Genomic DNA, 21,606 nt, shown 5'->3' with positions numbered 1-21,606 from the left:
AATGTTGTAAAACGGCGCCATCTAGCGGCGTCTTGTGCGCACAGGATGAAAACTGCTGTTGAACCAATTGATATCAACCTTTTGGTTCAAAGCTATTTTATTTGTATAACTAAAATATGTTTTTCCATTTAGTTGAATCATTATATGAACAACCAGATTGATGTTGGGACTCACTGTGGGGTCTTGAAGTTTTTTTTTGCTTATTAAGAACTGTCCTTAAATACAATTTACAGGTAAGTGGCTAGAGTATTTTCACCTTCTGATACTTGTACTTTTACTTTACGTCTCAAATTAAATTTGTGTATATTCCTAAACCTATCCTCCGAGTTGTCTCTCAGTTGCCCGGCTAGCTCAGTCGGTAGAGCATGAGACTCTTAATCTCAGGGTCGTGGGTTCGAGCCCCACGTTGGGCGCAAGATTTTTCCTTTTTTTTTTTTTTTTATTCTGTCAAGCTTTATGTCCTTCATATAAATGATCTTGCCGTATGGTATCTTAGTCTAGTTCTTCTTAGGTCGTCTATTTCCTTCTTAGTTTCAGAAGATGTCAGACTATTTTCATCCTGGTTCCTTGGTCTTACCTCTGATCTGGCAATTAATTGAGTACTACTAGGTGTGCATTGGTGAAAAGAAATTAAAAGTTGAACGCCCAACGTGGGGCTCGAACCCACGACCCTGAGATTAAGAGTCTCATGCTCTACCGACTGAGCTAGCCGGGCTACGAAAGTGGTTTTTTTCCACAGTCTGTGTTCTCTGTGGATGGACTAGGGTCCCCTGCAGAAGAAGAGGTAGAGAAAGAGTTTCAATTGCGAACTCTGTGACGTCCTTGTCTCTGTGGCGCAATCGGTTAGCGCGTTCGGCTGTTAACCGAAAGGTTGGTGGTTCGAGCCCACCCAGGGACGAGTATCCTTTTCTTCCCGGTGCACTCTAGCCTGGCATGAAGATTTAGTACAGTCATTGACAGCAAATAAGATGTAGTTTCACTGACGAATCATTGTAAACTCTTTCAAATGCATCACTTCAATGCTGTGAATTTCGTATTTATAGAGAATACTAGTGTCAATTATTGTAGCGTTAGTAGTCTACATTAGACTGTTGAAAGCATGTGTACCTTCATCTACCGTCTTGTCCCTATTTTTCTACCTCGTGGTCGGCATGGCTGTTTCAGTCCTGGCTTGCCTTCTTTTGGAATGTAATTAGAGTAAAAGGACAGACGTCCCTGGGTGGGCTCGAACCACCAACCTTTCGGTTAACAGCCGAACGCGCTAACCGATTGCGCCACAGAGACTTATACACGCAAACGTGGAGGTACAGTTTAGGGCTTAGTTTATAAGGGTATTCAGTGTATGTGAATGTAGGTTCCTTCTCTCTTTATGCAATTGTGATGTGAAAAACAGTAGAGCACTATGGATTTATCTATGATCCATTTACATGAATTTTAAAAATAAATATAACTTTATAGCTTATAAATAATATATATATTTTTAAATGACACATTGAAAAGAGCTGTTAAAAGACTGACACAACTTTTAAAGATATGTTTTTTAAAAAGCTGTAACATACAGGCCTGAGCCTGCGCTGCTCAAAGCAGTCAGGGCAAACCTTGAATAATCTGATTTAATGTGTAGAGAAACACTATGGGTGTGGCCTGAATGTTGAGGCCACGCCTCCGTAAGTCACACATGTCTCTGTGGCGCAATCGGTTAGCGCGTTCGGCTGTTAACCGAAAGGTTGGTGGTTCGAGCCCACCCAGGGACGATTTCATTTTTAATTAATCAGATACCTGCTCACAAATTAATGAAATTGTGTCTCAAATTAATGAAATTGTGAAGCTGTGCTACAAAGGTCTCTGTGGCGCAATCGGTTAGCGCGTTCGGCTGTTAACCGAAAGGTTGGTGGTTCGAGCCCACCCAGGGACGATTTCATCTTAATTTACAACTTTATTCTTCAGATGATCTTGAAAGTGTACAAATCTTGCATGTCAAATTTCCCAGCTTTGGAACTCCATGTACTGTGAGTCCACTGTGTCCCCTGTCCTGCAGGATGAAGTTGTAAACAGGCACTGTCAAAGCTTTTCGTCTGTGCTGAGGCCTCTGAACTCGACTCTCAGGCTACATTTAGAGAAGCGCTGCAGCTGTACGTGACTCAGCAGTTTTCCTGCTCTTTGCTAGTCATGCTGTTTTCCATTTCCTTCTCTCTCCCGCTTCCCCTTGTCAACCAGTTGAGACCTGAAGGTCTACGTGCAGTTACCATGTAGTTATTTTTTTTCTTTGATGAGTGATCACTTTATTAAAGGAACTGTGACCTCCTCTCACCTCAGTCCAGTCACCGTCCAGCATATCCAGAATTCTCAATCAGTCCATCTCCATCCAGGTTGAACTTCATCTCCGACTCCATCACCAATTCATCATCTACCTACCCGCAAATGAATGAATTTGTGTCCACAATAAGGATTTAGGTTTCAAAAAACAAAGAACTGAATGCAATGATAGCATAGTATTGGTATGTTCTTGTGTCTAAAATACTGCCAGAGTAGAGATCGAAACTCAGAAACGTGCAATAAACTAATCCTTATTTGTTATTGTCTTTAAGTCTTATCCCATTCCAAATGTGTTCGCTGGGTGATATCTGTGGAAGAGTGTGCAAGGCCATGCACGTTTGCCGCACATTTAATCAACGACGCAACAAACCTGCTGTTGTATCTTATTCTGCCATTTATTCAGCATGATTGTCATGAATATTGAATTTTATAAAACATAGCAAATGTTGTCACTATATTAATACACTGTAGATATACAGTAGGCCTACATGCAACAAGGCACCAAATACAATTGAGTAAAAAAGGGAAAAAAAAATATCAGATTTCCATCACTACTCATTGCATATTACATTACTTACTACAGCATTCAAATTTAAGTGGAGGAAAAATGAAAATGGTTTCTCTTTCTAATAGAGATCATTCAGGCTTAATTACTGAATTCTCAACTCTTGAAGACAATAATGATCACATGCCTGCAAATAGTTAGCTTATGCACTCTACAGTATGTTCCTCTCCCAAGTATGCAAACATAATTACTGACGTGATTGTGAAATAGACTGTTGCTGAAACACAAGATCAGATTTTAATTAGCAGTACACTCTGGTCATGATTTCCACATTTCCTCGGTTCCACTCACACTCCACAACTTAAAAAAAAAAAAGAAAGAAAAATCAGGAACCATTTGCATTCTCTTCAGAAATGTTTAAACTCTCCACCTCTACAGATTCTGATGACTTCATCGAAACATCTGAGGCAAAACAAACAGTAGATGATCCAATTCAGTCTGTAACTGATGAAATGGAGCCCAGCTGATGAGTGTGTTCACTGCGGGTGGAGATTGTAGGTCATTGCCAGAGGAACTCGCTGTACGTCTCTAATCACTAATCACACTCGGTCTGATGGCTCAGGTCCCAGCTCTGATTTTCTCTCAGATCCTATCCCTACTCCCTGTCTGTGGCTTTAGTCTGAGCTGATGTGCTTTGGTCCTTCTGTGAAGTGTTGAGGGCTAGCTGCATGGCCCAGATGCTCAGAGGCCTCATGTATGCCAGAGAGCGGTAAACGCCTTTCTCACAGTAAGCTTCAGGTGTCTGGAAGGCCATTCCCAGCCTCTCCCACACGGTCCGGTAGCAACCCTCCGCTGTGCGCATGCCCTCCTCCCACATACCCTGAGGAAGAATGAAAGAAAGTGGCAGAGGCTTGAGATAATGTTTCACACACGAAAGTTACTTTTTAGGGCAGTTTCCTCAAACAAAATATTACAAATGATGATCTTAAAGAAACATTTTGAGAAAGAATTATTTCAGCTTTCCTACCAAAAAGCTTTTGGTTGCGGGGGGGGGGGGGGGGGTGTACATGGAGAGTCTTTGGGGTTTGGACTGTTGTTGTTTGGGCAAAATCTGACAATGTCACTTTAAGCTTAGGGTTATTTAAATGAGCATTTTGGACAATTTTTTGACAGTCTATAGACTAAAGGATTACTTAGTTAATCATTAAGCATTAATCATTAAGCAAATTAATCAATGATGAAAATAAACGTTATTTGCAGCCCTAATATACACACACACATGCACACACACACACACACACACACACTCACTCACCTCGTGGATCATCGTTGCTGCCAGTCCATACACCACTCCAATCCAGACTTCATCTGACTGGACACTGGAGCGGTCGGGCACTCCTACAGGTCGCATACCATTAACTGCCCCCATCTGGCCTCCAGCGAAGCTCATTACATTCAAGTCAAAGACAGATTTTAGTGCACTCTGGATTTTTTCTTTTGGAAAAACCTGTAGGGAGAGAAAGAGAGAGGAAGTGATGTCAAGACCACAAGTAACAAGAAATGGCATACGTAAATTAAGACTAGGTTTAAGGTAATTTAGAAGCTCTCTTTACGTGTCTTTATGTGTCTTCACACTGTAAAGTCACCTGCTCAGTATGCATCTTGGATATAATACTAATCCAAAGGGAACCACTTAAAGGTTATTTTTGACAAGTGTTTATGTTTGATCATTTTTAAACATCATCCACATCTATTGTAGGCCAGCTGGTACTTTGTGGTATTTAAAGGGTTCCTGGTACTTTTCACTGCTCTATAAGGGTAAAAAACTCCTCTACAAGGAACATGGACCTCTGTGGGATTCAGGGTCTATTGTTTACAGTGGAGAGATGGGATGGCTGATGTTTAACTCGCCTGGTATTCTTCCTCTCCCAGCCCAGACGCCCTCAGGAACCAATGGCCTGCACACTGATCAGACATGACACTATTAGAAAGGTCTCTCCCACTGCTGTCATAGTTGTAGTACTTGCCTAAACAGGGAAGGAAAGTGGAAAATTAGGTAAGAAGTAACTTTGCTGTAGAAAAAACTTGCAGCTGAGTGAACCCGTACCATAACATAATTAAGACAACAAGTGGGTGTTTGAACTTACCGTTCCACAGAAGTTTGTCAAAAGCAGCACTGCCCCTGTCTAAGATGTCTCTGTACTTTTGGTATGCCTCCTCGTTGTTCACCAGTCTGGCCATCTTGCACATCACACACAGGGACGCCACCCACAGCCCACCACAGTATGCGCTGTAAAATACAAAAAAATACAAAAATGAAAAAAAAAAAGTTTACTAAAGCGACTTCCCTCACAGATACAAATAGAATTTGCACAAAAATCTTGAGTGGAATTCCAATGAAACCTTGTTGCTATCACATAGAACTGAAGGTTGACTTTGTGGAAAAAATAATTTCAAGCTTTAACTAAAAGTACCACTTCGGGATGTTAAAAAAATAACATTTTTCCACTATTAATGTGTGCACTCTAGTTGTTTCTATTATTAAAAAAAATAATAATAATAAAAAAAAGTTGAACCAAACAGCATTAATTTACTTGGGAGGGTGCTGTTTTAAGGTGTTTTAAGTCTAAACAAATAACAGTAAGATTGTAAACTGAACAACATTATTCTTCAGATGATCTTGAAAGTGTACAAATCTTGCATGTCAAATTTCCCAGCTTTGGAACTCCATGTACTGTGAGTCCACTGTGTCCCCTGTCCTGCAGGATGAAGTTGTAAAGAGGAGCTGTCAAAGCTTTTCATCTGTGCTGAAGCCTCTGACTCTCAGGCTACATTTAGAGAAGCGCTGCAGCTATACATGACTCAGCAGTTTTCCTGCTCTTTATTATGAGTCATTTTCCATTTTTCATTTCCTTCTCTCTCCGGCTTCCCCTTGTCATCCAGTTCAAACCTGAAGGTCTACATGCAGTTACCATGTAGTCATTTTCTTTCTTTGATGAGTGATCACTTTATTAAAGGACCTGTGACCTCCTCTCACCTCGGTCCAGTCACCGTCCAGCCATCGTAGGTCTGGTCAGCATATCCAGAATTCTCAATCAGTCCGTCTCCATCCATGTCGAACTTCATCTCCGACTCCATCACTGCCTAACAGACCCACCAGATTGAGACAGCGGAGTTGAACAAAATTCTGAGCGAGTGACAAGTGACCAAGCACACCCAGATTTGTTGTTGATTCAGTGTGTGAATGTCTCAAACGCTGTACAATTAAGACTACGCCGGTCAGTTATACCTGGCAGATGGGCCACATATCCCGCAGGTACTGGCTGTCCTGGGTGAGATGAAAGTCCCTGTAGACCTGCAGGATATATTTCAGGTTCAGGTCCTTCCAGTCTGCTGTGTCGTGGATGAGGTAGGCATTTACCCTCTGCCATGGCTCATCATCTGTGGACAGAGTCAAGATGTCGTACTGAGAGACAATTCAAAATTACTGGTTTTAAAAAAAAAAAAGTTTCAAGATACATTAATTAATGAGATTGCCCTTCTCCTACCTGGGTCTCCTATGTCATGAGGCACCACATTTTTGGTTTTGACAGCTGAATGCCGCCCACTCATCAGATGGAGCCTCTCAGTTGGGTCGTGCTGAACCACACTGCCAGCTGAGAAGAGATTCACACTGTAAAGCCTGGCCTTGGTACTGTTCTTTTATCAGAAACACATGCTTAGAAACAGTAGGAAAACAGCATCCCACTCACCAATATCATATTGCACACTCAAGGCGAGTTTGGGCCACAGCATAATAAGTGCAAAGGAAGCATAGAAGTGCACATCGTATGTGTTGTACATTCTGTACTCCTGACCTGGGAAACGGTAAACAACAGATGATATTGCCAGATCTTTAAGTTTACACATTTTTCATTTTTAACCACAACCAAAACCTGGACACACTCATAGTGAAAAATTACTGCAGTGATGAATCGATCATCAAAAAACACTGGCTAATTAGTTTTCTGTTGATCAACTAATCAATTAATCTACCAGTTGTTTGAGCTGCTGTTTCCTTTGCACGTACCTTCCAGGTAGGCAAAGCGGCCGTACTCCTTGACGACAGCAGGTTGAGCTGGCAGCCCCCCGTCCTCGCTGCGCACGCCCCCGCTGACGTCAGCATCCTCCGACAGCTCTGTCCACACCGTCCCTCCGTCCGCCACAAAGTACAGCTCATTAAACAGGGCTGACTTGTACCAGGAGGGGAGAGAACTGCAACACACAGACGAACGAACAAGCCAAGATGACAGGAAAACATGTAGAAGTTTTCATAAATGAAAGACAGGATGTCTCCGTTACTGACTGGTATTGAATTCATTGTAATTTATCATCACTTTGGATAAACTAGTGTTCATTTCTCATTTAACCTCCAGAGCTTTCAGAACAGCAAAGTACCTGTCCTGTAGAATGGGTCTTTGCCACTCCTCAATGCTCTTTTCCCACTGTCCGTAGTGTGTTAGGGCATAGTGACTGAGTGAGGGGGACGCATCCCCTTTCGTCCCGAAGTACCGAGCGTATCTCCTGGAAACAGAGAAGGTGACACAAGGACACTGCATGATCATGAAAAAACGCAGCGAATAAAAAACAAGAGAAAATGTCGTATTTTGATTCATCTGAAAACGTATCTTAAGAGGTCTAACTTCTGCATAAAAAAGGAATGATCACATACAGCCAAAGCCTTTGTTAAAGGCAAAATACTGTGTGTTTCCTTTTGTACTTGATGTACCTGATGTGTTCCCTCTCCCGAGATCCGAAAGTGATTTTCGGCATGTCCCAGGCCAGGCAGAACTCCAGGGTGTTACGGCTTTGAGCTGACACCGAGCAGCCCACAGCCAACGCTGCCGCCACCTTCTCTCCTTTATTCGTCGGTGGACTGGATCCTGCACAGGTAAGCAAGGGATGTTAGTGCAAATGCAAAACTATATATCACATAGCAAGATCTGACAAATGACTGACACAAGAGGACTGTGCAAAAATAAGGAAAAAATGAGAAATGCAACTAAGTGCAGGCTGTCAAACAGCTTACATTCTACTTTTAAATCTCAGACTGGTTTATTGGTCTGCTCCAAATTTTTAATGCAGAAGTGATGTGTTGCTGTACATTTCTTCCAGTCTACTTCATCTTTCCACTTCTTTTTTACGTCACTGTTGAGCAACTCCCTCCACAGTCTGTTTATAAGCACCGACCTGTAGGGGAGTCCAGTCGTCCGTCAGTGATGAGGTCAGTCCACAGGCTGCTGCAGGTTCCCTTTGGACTGAACGCTGTCTGGTGACTGACTTCCCTGTCAGGCTGATAAAATGATAAAATTTGCACACAAACATACACACATTCTGTTGGTAAATCTAAAACTTGAGCACAGATTTCACAACCAGCTGATTATTAGAAATCCACTTTAAGATACAAAGACTTTAGTGACCAATCCTGTTTATTCCCTCTGAATTGTTTCTGCAGCAACCTGCAACCTCCCACAAAAGCCCTGCTGGTGTTAAAACTATAACCCCATAAATCAAACCTGTTCTCGGGCTGCGATGCACAGAGTGTAAGGGTTCACCGCAGTGCAGTGATGTAGCAGGACCCCAGACACCGCCTCTCCCTCCTTCTCCAGGTGGAATGGCTCATTCCAGTGTCCCCCACCCTTGTCGTCCTTGTGTCCTGACCCGTTGACCATGGTGAACATGATGGAGACATCCAGAGCGTAGTCATTCTTGTTCTCTATGTCCCACACAAATACTGCCACTGGGAGACTAGAATCCTGAGAGAAAGGAGATCAAGTCAGTACAAACCATCTAAAATGTGTCTTAGCTGAGGGGCAGGTATGTGGTAGTATCAGCTTGTTCAACACTGCTTAAATGTCCCATAATATTTGCTGCAGTGACCTTACCACACATGTTTGCATATTATCATGGTTTAAAATACTGATAGCAGCTTTTCTAATCATATCGCAGCCTAAATTGTTAACAAAAACACTTCATCAAGCCTGTTGCAACTGCAAAGGTCTGACAGAAGTACTGCATTTCTGCTGGAATGTATGAAATGCAGGGTTGGCTCGGTTACCCGGTAGTCGTGAGGAATGACGGGGGAAATCTGTCTGCAGGTTAAGGTGACATTCTGTCCCGGGAGGTTGTAGACAGTCCAGGCACGTGGGTACAAGGCATGATAGAAGGCGTACTCTCCGCAGTAGCCCCAGTTCCAGCCCTGTAATGTGGGAGGACGCTCTACAGACAGCACCTGCTGGTAAACCGTTTGCCCACCACGACGCAAACACACTGTAAACTAAGAAAAGGAAAAGGAAGTAAAGGACAGGTGAACACAGCTTTTTTTAAAATCATTTGTTCATGTGCAGGTGAGGAGATTAGATTTTATTCATTCCCAGAAGTTGGTCATTTACTTCTTTACTGTAAATTGCCCTGGAGAATCATCAACTTGGAAAAATGTACTGTACCCTTCAATGAGTTTTTATGAAACCTGAACCAGCTCAATGCAGACTTAACAGGCCACAGGAGCGACTGTTAGGCTGTTTGTGCAGAGATTCATATAAGTAAGCAAGCCATTGCACGGGACATAAAGGGGCCAAAATATAAAGTCAGATAAATATACTTTAACCAAGTCATTCTTTATAATGTGGTGTGCTTTCACATGAGTTACAGTCTATTTAAGAGCCCACATACCTGGTTTGCTGTGACAGTTTTATAGTGGTACATCCCAGGGTTGAGTTGCCACCTGCAGAATTCCCCCCGCCAACCTCTCGTGATGGTACCGCCTCCAATGCCGCCAAGTGGAGCACCTGCAAATTACAGTATGGTGTCAACTTGAGCAAACAGCCAGGGGCAGAGATTAATGGATAATCCACAGCTACTTGAAAGGAAAGTCTGTGTGTTTGTTTACCTCCTATGTCGGATTACAAAATATTACATATATATGCAGCAACTCAGTTCAAATAATGTGTCTACATCAGACCCCTTGTCACTCTTAAATTTAGCTGTTAACATGTAACCTAAGCAGACTCTGCTGTGAAATAGACCTGAACTCACCATATATTTGACGCAAGGGTTGTGCACCAAACATATCAATGAATGGAGCTTTCTTTTCCACCTGGGTCTTCTTGTACCACCATTTTAGATACCTGAATGAACACATAGAGTGTATGCAGCCATCATACAATCATCAAGCATGAAAGTAAATCAAGATGGCTGAAAACAAAGGGATGAAATCAGTATTTAGTTGCAGCACAGTCAGACATGACCTGTGAAGATAGCATGGACCCTAACTGCAGTCATGTGTCTTCATTTTCTAATGAGCTAACAATGAACCATCACATGCATGTAGCAAACATGCTTCTTTTCTCCTCACTTGTTTAAAGGAAGCTGTTTTCAAGCCTTTAGGGCTCTGAGCCAGAGCTGAAACCACCAGAGAACAGTCTGACACACCAGAGAGAAAAGAGGGAATTGTGCTACTGCATAAAGGAAGCGCTTGTAAGATGAGGGTCTAATGAAGTCAAAATGGCAGCTTCACTTTATCTGAGTGATGTTATCAGGGTGAGTGTGTGTGTCTAGGTCTATTTACCATCATGCCAGGGTTGCAGTGTGGAGTATTAATTAGGCCATGTTACAAACAGCTCCCGGAGTCCAAGGCCAGAGGTCTGAGCTCTGATCTCAGACACGGTAGATTATCTGCTAATATGCTGATTACAGTATAAAGCTGCTGTTTTCAGTTGAGTTTTATTTCAGTAGACGGGTCATTAGTTCACCACATAACAGACTGCAATGTTCGTTATGCCCTTCATTACACTTAGCCTGCATCATTTTAACTTTTAGCTGAAACCCTGAACATCCAGCTCCATCCAGCTAGTTCCTCTGGTGTATTTACTCCAGGTGAGGCTCCTGGACTTTCAAAGGTCCTTGAAGGGTCTCGACAAAATTAAGGATGCAAATAACATGCTTATGTCCCACTGCACAAAATGATCCCAGAATATCTGCAGCAAGCTGATGGGTTGGTGAACGGCACCAATGAGTAAATGCTTACTTTGTTACTTAGTTTCTTCTTAGTTTCTTCTTTCCTGTTAGCTGCTCAAAAACCCAGACAGCTAAATTTGACACTGGGCAAAAGGGGACCAAAATACGTGGCTCAGTGCTGAAACTGAACAACCAGCAACTCTGTTACTGACATCACCATGGATCATGTTTACTCCCTCAGCAGTCTGTGGCCTAATGCAGATTTGTTTAGGTTGACATTCAGGAGTCCCTCAACAGGAGGAAACCAAAGCTTCAAAATAACTGCGTTTCAAATGACAGCTTCAACAAAGATTTCTGTGTTGCTGGTAAAACAGGATTTTCACGAGGAAACCACTCAGACCCTGGAACATCTCTTCTTACAATCAGCTGTGAGTGTAGAAGAATACTTACCACACCTATTCATTTCATTGTTCCTAACAGCTAATGTTTTATTCCATGATACTTTTTTATGGTGTTACTGGAGGAGGCCTTCTTGTGCTGTAAGAAGCACCGGTATAACAATCTAATATTCACATAGCCCATTAACTCCACAGTATCTGCATCATAAAAAGCTGAACAAGGAGAGCCATAGATTTGCACCAAACCTCAAGATATTGTTTCTGCACCAAAATAATAAATAACGTTTCCACCACAACTGCGAGGAAGGAAGGGTTGTCCCAGATACTGCACTGCCTGACTGTAGTGCCAACAAAAAATTCACAGGAAAGCTCAGTCCAGAGAGACAACAATGGTCTGCCGACATGAGTGGGATCAGTTAAAGCGAGATATTTGAAGCCATAGCACCAGGCACTATTATCTTGATGTTCTGCAGATCAGCTGGAATGTAAACTATTGTCTGCACCCTGATCTGCATCTGTGAATACAGGCCAACCTGGATCTAACCTGTGAATGCCCATGCTGCCATCTTATTCATCTCCAGAGGCTACATATTAGCATTGCTTAAGGGAGCTCAACAGTGAGGCAGAATAAGGCTGAACAATCTGGTTTTATTTTCCCTCAGAGCAAAAGCTGAGTTCCTTCAAAAACTGTATGCAAGTGTACCTATAAGAATTGATGCTGCTTTGAAGGCAAAGGGTGATTTGATTACGATTTTTCTTTTGTGTGCTCACGTTGCATTTTGTAAATTTATAAAAATAAACAATTATTATTTAGATTTTTGACAGCATTCTTAGTTTGCAGCACTTTTCACACCTGCCTGAAACTATATATTACAGTAGTTACGTGTGCAGTCAAGCTTTTCAGTGGTGGTAATTAAACATTGTGTTACGTTTTAGTAAACCCTGCAATGCCTCAACTCTCACAGAAGAGCTGAAGGTGTGGCTCTACCCAGGTTTAATACTATTCCCATTTTTCCCATTCATACTATGTAAACCACCCCCTCCTTCTGCAGGGTGCCTGATCATGTCGTGATGAACAAGTCGACCGAGACACACCCGGGATGAGAAACATCAACATTTTTTGTGATGGCCTAAGATAAGATGGCAGTGTGTGTTTTTACAAACACTGTGGCAGGTTTCTTAAAAAATGAAGCAAGTTTGTGGTTTAACTGTTTGAACATTTGAATTTTGGGAACTTGCTTGATTGATGTCACTGTTCACAAGATATGAGGAAATAAAACTTAAATGAGCTGTGTTAACAATATAAAAAAGTAACTATAATAAGTAAGCATTCTGATAGGTACGAAAGTATATTAAAAGCTTGAGTTACTCCAAGTTACCACCTATTTTTTTGGCTTTCACCAACACCAGACACTCTCTGACACACAGCCATGGACTCCACACTCAAACCATGCTCTTAGTCAGGATTGAAATGAGAGAAAGTGATGCTGGCTGTGCACCTCAACAATCTACTAAAGCTGTATTACTGTGCGACAGCAGGCTGTCTGGAAAACAAACAGGACCAGATCAACCAGATGTTGAAATCTGTGCTGCATTTTTCCCCCTGTAACTGTAGGGTGACACTTTGGCTACAGAGACTTAAGCTGTATTCCCAGGCAGCTTTACAAGCACACCAGCATATCCTCATATCGTAACCTTCCTGCCTTTATTGCTGGAAAAGTTTTGAAACCATGGAGGAGTAAATATGCTGCAACTTGAATTTAAAGCTGACCTTGGACCAGAGCTCATAAACCACTCCTCATGAAAAATGGTCTTTGAATTTGCCACATTCTTTGCGGTGAACGTTTAATGCCGGTATGGCAACACCAAGGCCAAAAAACACAGGGAGCTATCATCTGCACTTCAACAAAATGACAGAGCACATGGCAAAACAACCTTTGACCCCATAAATCAGGTGCTTCTCCTATCTGTGCGCAGAGATAAACACAAAAAGACACAGCAACTCAATCAGCCTGCAGAAAACGAACAAAGGTAATAAGCCATGACCGTAAAGCACAGGAGAATTAACTGGTATAATACAGTTTAAAAGCTACTACTGTGATGAAAGCTGAAATGTATCTGTTAGCTGCAAATTAAACTTCCTCAATTCAATATTTTTTATCACTGTAGTGTGTGTGGAAAATACAACATGATAGCTTGTAGAAATGCCAACCATTTTAAGGCTTGCACTTACACCTGCTCTCTGGTTGCAGGCTGTGAAATATGACACTATAGTGTAAAGCCTCCCCAGGTACTCCACCTTGGAAACATGCACATGGGTAACACGGTATAGTGCTATGAAATATGGAGGTGTAAACTGTAAACAGCTGGTGTCAATAGAGGATTAAATAAACAACCGGCTGTAAAAATCTCTGTTTTATCAGCATCTCCTCACACTGAAGGGCCAGAGTGAATGACTCACCTGATTCCAAGTCCAAGGTGCTCCAAGACGTTGGACAGTGAGACATCTTTTGCTTGAAAGGGCTTTCTCTTCTCCTTGAACTCATGTGCCAGGCAGATTCGCCAGCCCTCCTTAGCCACTTCATATCCCATGTCCTTGGAGACATACCTACTCATGAGGTCCGCTGTGGATTTCTCACCCCACTCTGTTGTCATTTTAGTAGGACACCCAGCAGCAGGGAGCTTGTAGTAATGAATGGGAGGAAGAAAACACTTGTGGTTGCAAACAGGGAGTTGTCACCACCCTTTGTCAACAGAGTCAGTTTATTGTGCCTTCAGCATGGAGCAAAAACACTGAGGTGCTGACTAAATGTATCCCAGAGATCTGTAAATAGGCCAGTAATCTACAAAGAGTCATTCCTGTGGGGTGAATCGGTTCTCACCTGTCAAACCTGTCAAATGTTAAATAATTGCTCCTTCAGGCAGGAGGTTCCAGTACCACTGCCCACAAGAGCATTTAGCCCCTATAGCTCCAGTATGTTTATATTCTTGAGAATTGCAACATAACCTTCCGGATTCGTGTTTTTACAGATGGCAGACCTCTTGCAAAGAGTCCGGATGCGTCTGTGCTGTCAGGAGCTGTGGTCGGATGCATGGATGACAGCTGAAGACCCACAGTAAATACTGGACTTGCCGATCTCTCTCATTCAGTCGGGCCCCTACAATGAGATTAAACAAGATAGAACGAAATGCTTAAAACTCGATCACGTTTACCCGGTGAACAAAAGGAGGGCCGGCATTAAGCATCTCCGTAACCGGCAGTTAGCTGCAAAGCAGCACAGCTGATAACATTTTATCACCGTTATAATTAATTATGTAACGCTGCTTATCATCCTCTTTGCTTTAAGGCAGAACCAATGAACCAATGGTAACTTTAAAAGCAAACTAGTCATTAACTAGAGGAGAGAAGTGATTATTATTTTTTAAATACCGGAGAGACGGCGTCATCCCTCTACCGCTATTATCCGTCCACTCAGCCCTGTAGCTTCTGCTAGCACGGCACCCAGTATGTAAATGGTTTACATTTGCTGCGAGTGTCGCATATTTTTTGCCCGTAAATTGATCTCTCGGGTAGCAATTTCTCTCCAACTAACTATGGAATCCGCCCCACTTAAAAAAGTTGCAGATCCAAACTTCAACCAAGGGACTAATATTTTATTAAATTATAAATCAAAAAATGGCGTATTGTTGTTGGCTTTTGTTTTAGTCAAAATCAGGAACCAGCCTAAAGGTAAATGGTGCCTGACAGACTAAATTCAGGGCTTTAAAATACAACCAGCCAGCAAAGCGCTGCTAAGGCTGTACCATTAGAAGTAAGACGGGGGTGGTAATATTCGTGTCCATTTAATAATTTCAACTTAGTTGACAGATATCCGCAAATTTTGGTAAATATAAAAGTTTCATAGAACTAATACGACAAATACTGTGGAATGCGTGATGTTAATACACAAAATTAAAGGTTATTTGTAAATATTGAGCTTACGCCTCCCGATCAGTTACCATAGCAACAGTCCAACTCTCGTTAACCGTGCCACGGAACGTTTTTTAGATGGCCGAACAAAAAACATTACCTGAAATTCTGCGCTGGTGTTTTCGTCTTTAAAACATATTTTAATTTTTGATTTTTATACCCCTGTGACGGTAAACAGAAACTAAACTTCAAAATATTCACGTTTTATGATAGTTATTTTTTATTCTTCAAAAGTTTTATTTTCTTTGGTTTGTGATTGGTCGTACAGCAGCGGATATCGTTGTTTACTGTAGCTGGAATGCTAGCTAACTACTTACGCTATGTGTAGTTCTTCTGGAAAGACGGTCAATTTTTGTATTATTCTATTTGAAAAGTACAGTTAGGTGCGTTTTGGAATAAGACATCGTCGCTGTCTTGCCATAGTATCGTTTGAGGCCAAGGTATGTGTCTAAATTGCGATTTAAACAACAGTAGACAGGATTAATCAAGTTAACTTCTGTTTGCAGTTTTGACTGCCATAACGTTAATAATACATTTATGCACACACAGTAGTATTTTCTTGCTGGAATTACAAAACAAAGTAATTCGGACTGCAGTGCAGTTTGCTCTCCGTGTTAGAGGTTGGATCTTTAAATTGGTAACATGGCGTTGTTGGTTTCTAATGTTACAGATGATCGAGGTGGTGGCCTCCATGGCCCGAGGCCCCGTGTTTCTCGCCGGGGAGCTCATGGAGTGTCTCATAACTTTCACCAATCCAATGTCTCACCTCTCTACCTCTGCCAGCAGGTGTGTGAACTCATTTCTCCTATTCACTGACGTTGGCTTTTTGTCCAGATTTTCTTAAAAAGAGTGAAAGATAAAACTGTAATCCTTCATGTCACTATATACACGGGACCTTTGAAAAGTGTGATGCAGGACAGTTCAATTAATCATTAAACCAATCACCCTGCAAGTCCTTGTGAAACCCTTGTTTTCCCACTGTCCCAGTGAGATGCTGGCATGGGCTAGTGCCCAGATCCACTGTCAGTTTCATGCCAGTGAGAGCAGAGTGGCCCTGCCTGCACAGGGCAACAAACAGGATGTCCAGGCTGAGAGTGACACAGTACTCATTCCAAGCAGAGGTAAGCATGGGGAGGGAAAGATGGATCCTGAGATAAATTGAAATTAAATACTCCATTTGACTCCATTTCTTCTACAGGAGAGCGAGGGCAATGTGTGCTGGATACTCCACCTAAGATACTATTCTGTGACCTGCGCCTGGACCCTGGGGAGAGCAAAACCTGTATGTGTGTGCATGTGTAGAAATAGAAAAGTTAAATCTACTCTTTCAATAATTAAATTACAAAACCGTTGTATTGTAGCATTTTTAAATGTTTCATAACTGGTACCTTTTCCCAAGTAGTATTTGTAAAATTTATTTAAAATAAATAAGTGAATCACATATTTATTTTGTGTGTGTGTGTGTGATTCAAACAGTCTCACATGCTTACTCACCGTCCCACAGATTCATACAGTGAGATCGTACCTATAGATGGTCCTCCAAGTTTCCGTGGTCAGGCAGTGAAGTATGTCTATAAACTGACCATCGGCTGCCAGAGAGTCAACTCTCCCATCAAACTGCTCAGAGTTCCCTTCAGAGTGCTGGTATTGCAAGGTGAGATCAATTTTGACTGCTTTTTATTTAAATTTCTGGCATTTTGCACAGCAAAGCTTCCAGTGCTAATGAGTTGTATCACTTTGAAACCAGGAGTGGTGAAATGTTTATTTCTGCTTTAACATGGATTTGGAACAGAATGAGTAAAGCTGCAGTGACAACCAGATAAAGGCTGGTAATAATTCTACTACGATCACATTCAAATCTCAAATGTTGACTTTTTCCTGTCTAACCTGTAGGCATGCCAGAGCCTCCATTTCCCCAGGATGAGGAGGTCTCTCCCTCCAACCCGTTCCTGGAGGAAGAGGAGGCGAGCCGCAGGGATGCTCGGCCTTTGGAGAGGGCACTGGACTTGCTGATGGTTACCACCTCAAGACGCTGCTCCCGTGAGTCAAACTCTCTGTTTTCTCTGCCATTTTCTACAGCAGGTTTTTTTAGATTTATTGTCTTTTTTTTATTGTCATATTGTTATTTGAAATTGTACACTCTTTCCTTTGAGGCATCTGTTACCCACAAGTAAAAATTAAGTTTACTGAAGGAAATAAAACAGTTTCCTCACTTGCTTAATTGCTGCATCATGTCATTAATTTGTGTGTTTTTGTTAGCCAGCAGAACAGTTAATTTCAAGTAAGATTTGTCATGTATTTGACAACAGATATGAACGTGTACTGACAGGGAAAGTAATTTCATACAGTAGTAAATGTAAACTAGACACAAATATTAACAGTAGTTCAGGCTTTATAACCCTAAAAAATTGTCAACTAATATCCTAAACTAATAACTGATATCCTGCTTTTAATATTCTTTTCTGAATTATATGGTCCACAGTTTTTTTGTTTGTATGTCCACATTTGACATGTCCTCCTTTCACTTCGTCCAGATATGTTTAATATCACCAATATGCGTGGAAAAGTCGCAAAGTTCTGCATCTTTAAGAGTGTGTACAGACTTGGGGAGGACATCATCGGCACGTTCAACTTCTCAGAGGGCGACATTCCCTGCTTGCAGGTATGTTTGCTGCTAATCTGCAGTGCTCGAATGATTTTCGTTTAGTGTGAATTATAATATCTTTTAAATGTGTGTGTGTGTGTGTGTGTTTGCTTCCTAGTATTCAGTGAGCCTTCAGAGTGAGGAGGAGATCCAGCAGCAGTACCAGCGGCGTCCCGGGCAGGCTGTCAGTGTGACTGGGCACGGACGACACCTGGAGTCCTGCCTCCACACAGCTTCCAGCCACTTCTCCCTCCCCATCCCCCTCAATGTCACTCCGGGTTTCAGCACAGACATAGGTCAGTCACCAGTAGGCTGAAACATGTCTGTCTCTGTCATTTGTGACATCTCGTGTAATATTTCAGACACCACATTTCAGATATTATATTTTTACCTTGATCAAATATGTTAACACTTCAGAATCAACAGAACAGAACAGAACAGAATCAACTTAACCAAAACTTTTAACTCTGTCCGTCCAGTGACCCTGAGGTGGCGCCTGCACTTTGAATTTGTCACAGCCCAGGAGCCGATGGAACCACCCACAGTTCTGCAGAACCAGTCCGAGGTCACAGTTTGGACGGGGACAGAGCATGTCGAAGTGGATACCTTCAGCTGGGATCTGCCAATCAAAGTCCTGCCCACCAATCCGGCCTTGGCCTCCTACATGTCCCACTTTACAGGAACCAACAGCATTAATATTTGACTGCTGCACGTGTGAGACTGTGAACGTATTTCTGATGGTATGTGTGGATGTTTGAATGTGTATGTGAGTGCGTTTTTTTTTCTTTTCCAGATGAGAAATATCAGCACGGAGGTGCACATTTCAGGAACAAAGGAACATTTTTTGTTGTTGTTGTTTCTATTGTCTATGCAGAGCTAGTGATGGGTTCCATATGTAAAGTATCCAAATGTCTTTTTCAGAGTTCCTTCTTGGACCTTATTGACTTTATGGAGTGAAATTCTCTGTGGTTGCTGTGCTTTTTTTGTATTTATTTCTTCTCTTTTATTCATGCACACACTTTTTCTTTTTCATTTTATGAAACAGCTGTTTCTTACCCAAACTATTTTTACTTTTTAACGTTTTTTTTCTTTCAGCTTGAGCAAATACTGTATTGAAATGTAAATACTACAAGAGAAAAATGGATTAAAAGTGTGATTTTAAATTTGACAGATCATGTGTGAGGAAGTCATTCATTCCTTCACAAAACCATCCTTTTGCAAAGAAGATTTTTATTTGGAGGGTAAATGAGTTACAGCAGAGGACAGGTCAAATTCAACAGGAATAGTTACATATATATTAACGTATGTATATACTGTATTTGCTTATATTTACAATAAGTTGTTGGGTAAATTAAAGAAATGGCATTTGGCTTAACATAAATGTCCCCAGAAATATCCATATGTGCAGGATCTTTACCTTAACAGTCTGTAAGAACAAAGCTGTGCAACTTCTGCTTCTGTTAGTTTGTAGCTGAAAGCAGCCATTATAGTAACAAATACCGAACACAAACTGAAAATGAAGTTTCATTTAAAGAAGACAGAATTTAACGTGAGACATCATTTGGTACTGACAAAATGCTTTGTGGGAAAATACTGCATTTTTACCTCAAAATATTTTCACAGACTCACATTTCCTTCACTGATGATACAATCCAAAAATTACAGCTGCTGTTAAAAGTTTTACATTAGTACAGTATGTATATAAAAATGGTTACTGATATTTATGGTGAGTATTGATTTCACAGGAAAACAGACTGAACAGATAACGGCCGGACTGTTTTCTACTCGTCGAGCTGGTGCTGCAGCTGAAGTGACCCGTGGCTGGGGTCCTTGATGTCCTCACCTGGAGAGCAGGGCAGGCGGGGGTCGGCTGTCTGGACCAGGGACACCTTGCAGGTCACTGGCTCCACCCGCACCTCACACCACGCAGGGAAATCCACAGGCCGATGCACACTGGATAGTAATCAACGTAAAGCGGAGGGGTTTTCAGGCTCTATTACTGTCCGCTTTATTCTTTGTAACGTGGGCTGTAAACTCCTGACACTGTGAGAACCAGTTTCTTCCGCGGTTCAGCAGTGTCACAGCGATGAAAATCAACAACCATCGCCAGAGGTCGCAGGCCATGATGTTGATCTTCCAAAACAATCAACATTTTCAAGAAAAGAGCCTAAGTAAAAGCTTACAAATAGTTGCTGAGCGCTTAATGCAAGTTGTTGAAACCAACTAAGCACATTTATGCAAGTGCTGTATTATAGTGGAGTTTGAGGTACTTGTACCTTACTTGATTACTTCTATTTTACACTACATTTAACAGCTACTAGTTACATTTAAAGTTTTGCTATTACATGTGAGCATGTAATCAGCTTATGACACGTATTTTAAAATATTATATGTTATTACTGCTATTTCTTAAACGTCCAACAGTATATGAAAGAGTTCCACTGAGTATGGGAAGATGTTGTATTCATAACACGATAATGAAATACTCTAAAAATGTCAATTCTGCCTCATGACTACTTTTACTTATAATACTTACAGGTATATTTTGCTGCTGGTGCTTAAGTAAAATTTTGAAAGCAGGGCTTGTAACAGAATATTTTTAAAGCTGCTTTCACTCAAGTAAAAAGTCTGAATTACTTGTACGTTGCAACATAAATTTTCCTGTGAAGACACATCAATTCATATCCACTACTATGAAGTAAATTTTGCTACTCTGTTCAGTCTACGTTCAGAGCAGTAAGCGTGGGCATGTGGACACCAAACCACACAGGTCGTTTGTGTACTCACGTCTCGCAGCAACCAACGCCGACAGGCTGCAGACAGGTACACTGCATACAAGCGTCGTCCATCCAGGTTTCGCCAAGTGAGTAGTGCCTCCCCTCGAACACGCACAGAGCTGGAACAATACATGGTAGTCAAATGTGAACTCAGAGATGAGGTTATAGACATTTCATCAGAGGATGGGATCTCACCTCTGGAGTTGAAGTGGCACTCCATGGGCGCAGCAGACCCGCCGCTGATCCACAGAAGAAACCCCGCAGCTGCAAGCACAAAGTTAACCCCGGCGAGCTCCATCTTCATCTGGTCGGCCTCTGGTCTCCTTTCTCATTTTGCTCCCTTATTTATACATCCTGAGGCTTTATGACCACGGTGTAGAGGTGGGGTCAGCGCCGTCATGTCATCAGGCCTGGCTGAAGAAGGTGTCAGTCATGCCATCCATGGGGAATGAGGAGGTGGTGGTTTTTGCAGAGGGGGTGTGGGCTGGTGGTAATAAGAAGGGAATTTTGTATCTTGGCGCTGTTTTGGGTGCTCTGGAGATCACCTCGCTGCGCTTCAGCAGGCATGAACCTCTAAAGTGATAGAAACAATGACACATCCAATCCAGTGACTAAGAGAGGGTAGGAGAGAGGTGAGATGGAGGGCAGGGGGAGAATGGAATTATTAAGCATGATTCAACACCATTCAAACACTCACATGGTTCTGTCAGCCAGGTCCAGCAACTGAAGACGTGACTAATGCACATGTAAAACACATGTCTGAACACCACTCTGTGACAACATTTCACTTAACATATCTATGAGCAGTGTGTCAGTTCTACATTTCAGTTTTTCTACGGATGATACAAACAAGATACAACTTTTTCCTTTAAGATGCTGATTTTTTGCACAGTAGCACACAAGCTGTTTCCCACTGTTCCAGTCCTCATGCTAAGCTGAACTAACCTGGTGACTTGGACAGCTTGATTTTACTACCTCCAACCAAGAAAATTAATAAGCTT

At 41.9% G+C, this 21,606-nt stretch overlaps 3 protein-coding genes and 6 non-coding genes across 10 annotated transcripts; 5 read left to right on the top strand and 4 right to left on the bottom strand.

The window, feature by feature from the left end:
• Positions 1 to 340: 340 nt before the first annotated feature.
• On the top strand, positions 341 to 413 carry trnak-cuu. Its single transcript has one exon. It is a non-coding gene; the product is annotated as a tRNA-Lys (tRNA).
• A 229-nt stretch (positions 414 to 642) lies between these two features.
• Positions 643 to 715, bottom strand: trnak-cuu. The gene has a single exon. It is a non-coding gene; the product is annotated as a tRNA-Lys (tRNA).
• Positions 716 to 824: 109 nt separating this feature from the next.
• trnan-guu lies at positions 825 to 898 on the top strand. Its single transcript has one exon. It is a non-coding gene; the product is annotated as a tRNA-Asn (tRNA).
• A 312-nt stretch (positions 899 to 1,210) lies between these two features.
• On the bottom strand, positions 1,211 to 1,284 carry trnan-guu. Its single transcript has one exon. It is a non-coding gene; the product is annotated as a tRNA-Asn (tRNA).
• Positions 1,285 to 1,680: 396 nt separating this feature from the next.
• On the top strand, positions 1,681 to 1,754 carry trnan-guu. Its single transcript has one exon. It is a non-coding gene; the product is annotated as a tRNA-Asn (tRNA).
• An 87-nt stretch (positions 1,755 to 1,841) lies between these two features.
• Positions 1,842 to 1,915, top strand: trnan-guu. The gene has a single exon. It is a non-coding gene; the product is annotated as a tRNA-Asn (tRNA).
• Positions 1,916 to 2,692: 777 nt separating this feature from the next.
• gba2 (glucosidase, beta (bile acid) 2) lies at positions 2,693 to 14,941 on the bottom strand. 2 transcript variants are annotated; one of them, XM_046380650.1, is made up of 19 exons: positions 14,645 to 14,941; positions 14,097 to 14,372; positions 13,676 to 13,896; positions 9,896 to 9,987; positions 9,533 to 9,648; positions 8,919 to 9,137; positions 8,377 to 8,616; positions 8,051 to 8,153; positions 7,590 to 7,743; positions 7,259 to 7,384; positions 6,891 to 7,075; positions 6,574 to 6,678; positions 6,370 to 6,477; positions 6,111 to 6,262; positions 5,859 to 5,965; positions 4,969 to 5,111; positions 4,733 to 4,848; positions 4,137 to 4,328; positions 2,693 to 3,701 (listed from the first exon to the last, which is right to left on the bottom strand). In XM_046380650.1, exons 3-19 carry the CDS (start codon positions 13,867 to 13,869, stop codon positions 3,477 to 3,479), a joined length of 2,577 nt encoding a protein of 858 aa, XP_046236606.1. In that variant the 5' UTR covers positions 13,870 to 13,896; positions 14,097 to 14,372; positions 14,645 to 14,941; the 3' UTR covers positions 2,693 to 3,476. The 2 variants fall into 2 exon arrangements, with proteins under 2 accessions (XP_046236606.1, XP_046236607.1); XM_046380651.1 differs by having other exon boundaries at positions 14,254 to 14,372.
• A 313-nt stretch (positions 14,942 to 15,254) lies between these two features.
• On the top strand, positions 15,255 to 18,998 carry rgp1 (GP1 homolog, RAB6A GEF complex partner 1). Its single transcript, XM_046380653.1, has 9 exons — positions 15,255 to 15,624; positions 15,855 to 15,970; positions 16,172 to 16,305; positions 16,383 to 16,466; positions 16,689 to 16,838; positions 17,078 to 17,224; positions 17,719 to 17,846; positions 17,947 to 18,124; positions 18,308 to 18,998. Exons 2-9 carry the CDS (start codon positions 15,855 to 15,857, stop codon positions 18,529 to 18,531), a joined length of 1,161 nt encoding a protein of 386 aa, XP_046236609.1. The 5' UTR covers positions 15,255 to 15,624; the 3' UTR covers positions 18,532 to 18,998.
• On the bottom strand, positions 18,691 to 21,435 carry msmp1 (microseminoprotein, prostate associated 1). The gene is made up of 3 exons (XM_046380654.1): positions 20,801 to 21,435; positions 20,616 to 20,724; positions 18,691 to 19,781 (listed from the first exon to the last, which is right to left on the bottom strand). The coding sequence occupies exons 1-3, from the start codon at positions 20,907 to 20,909 to the stop codon at positions 19,610 to 19,612; spliced, it is 390 nt and encodes a 129-aa protein (XP_046236610.1). The 5' UTR covers positions 20,910 to 21,435; the 3' UTR covers positions 18,691 to 19,609.
• Positions 21,436 to 21,606: the final 171 nt, after the last annotated feature.

This window comes from Scatophagus argus, chromosome 23, assembly GCF_020382885.2.
Source record: "Scatophagus argus isolate fScaArg1 chromosome 23, fScaArg1.pri, whole genome shotgun sequence".
Taxonomy (NCBI): domain Eukaryota; kingdom Metazoa; phylum Chordata; class Actinopteri; family Scatophagidae; genus Scatophagus; species Scatophagus argus.
Note: the sequence above shows the minus strand (reverse complement) of the source record. Positions and strands in the feature narration are given on the sequence as shown.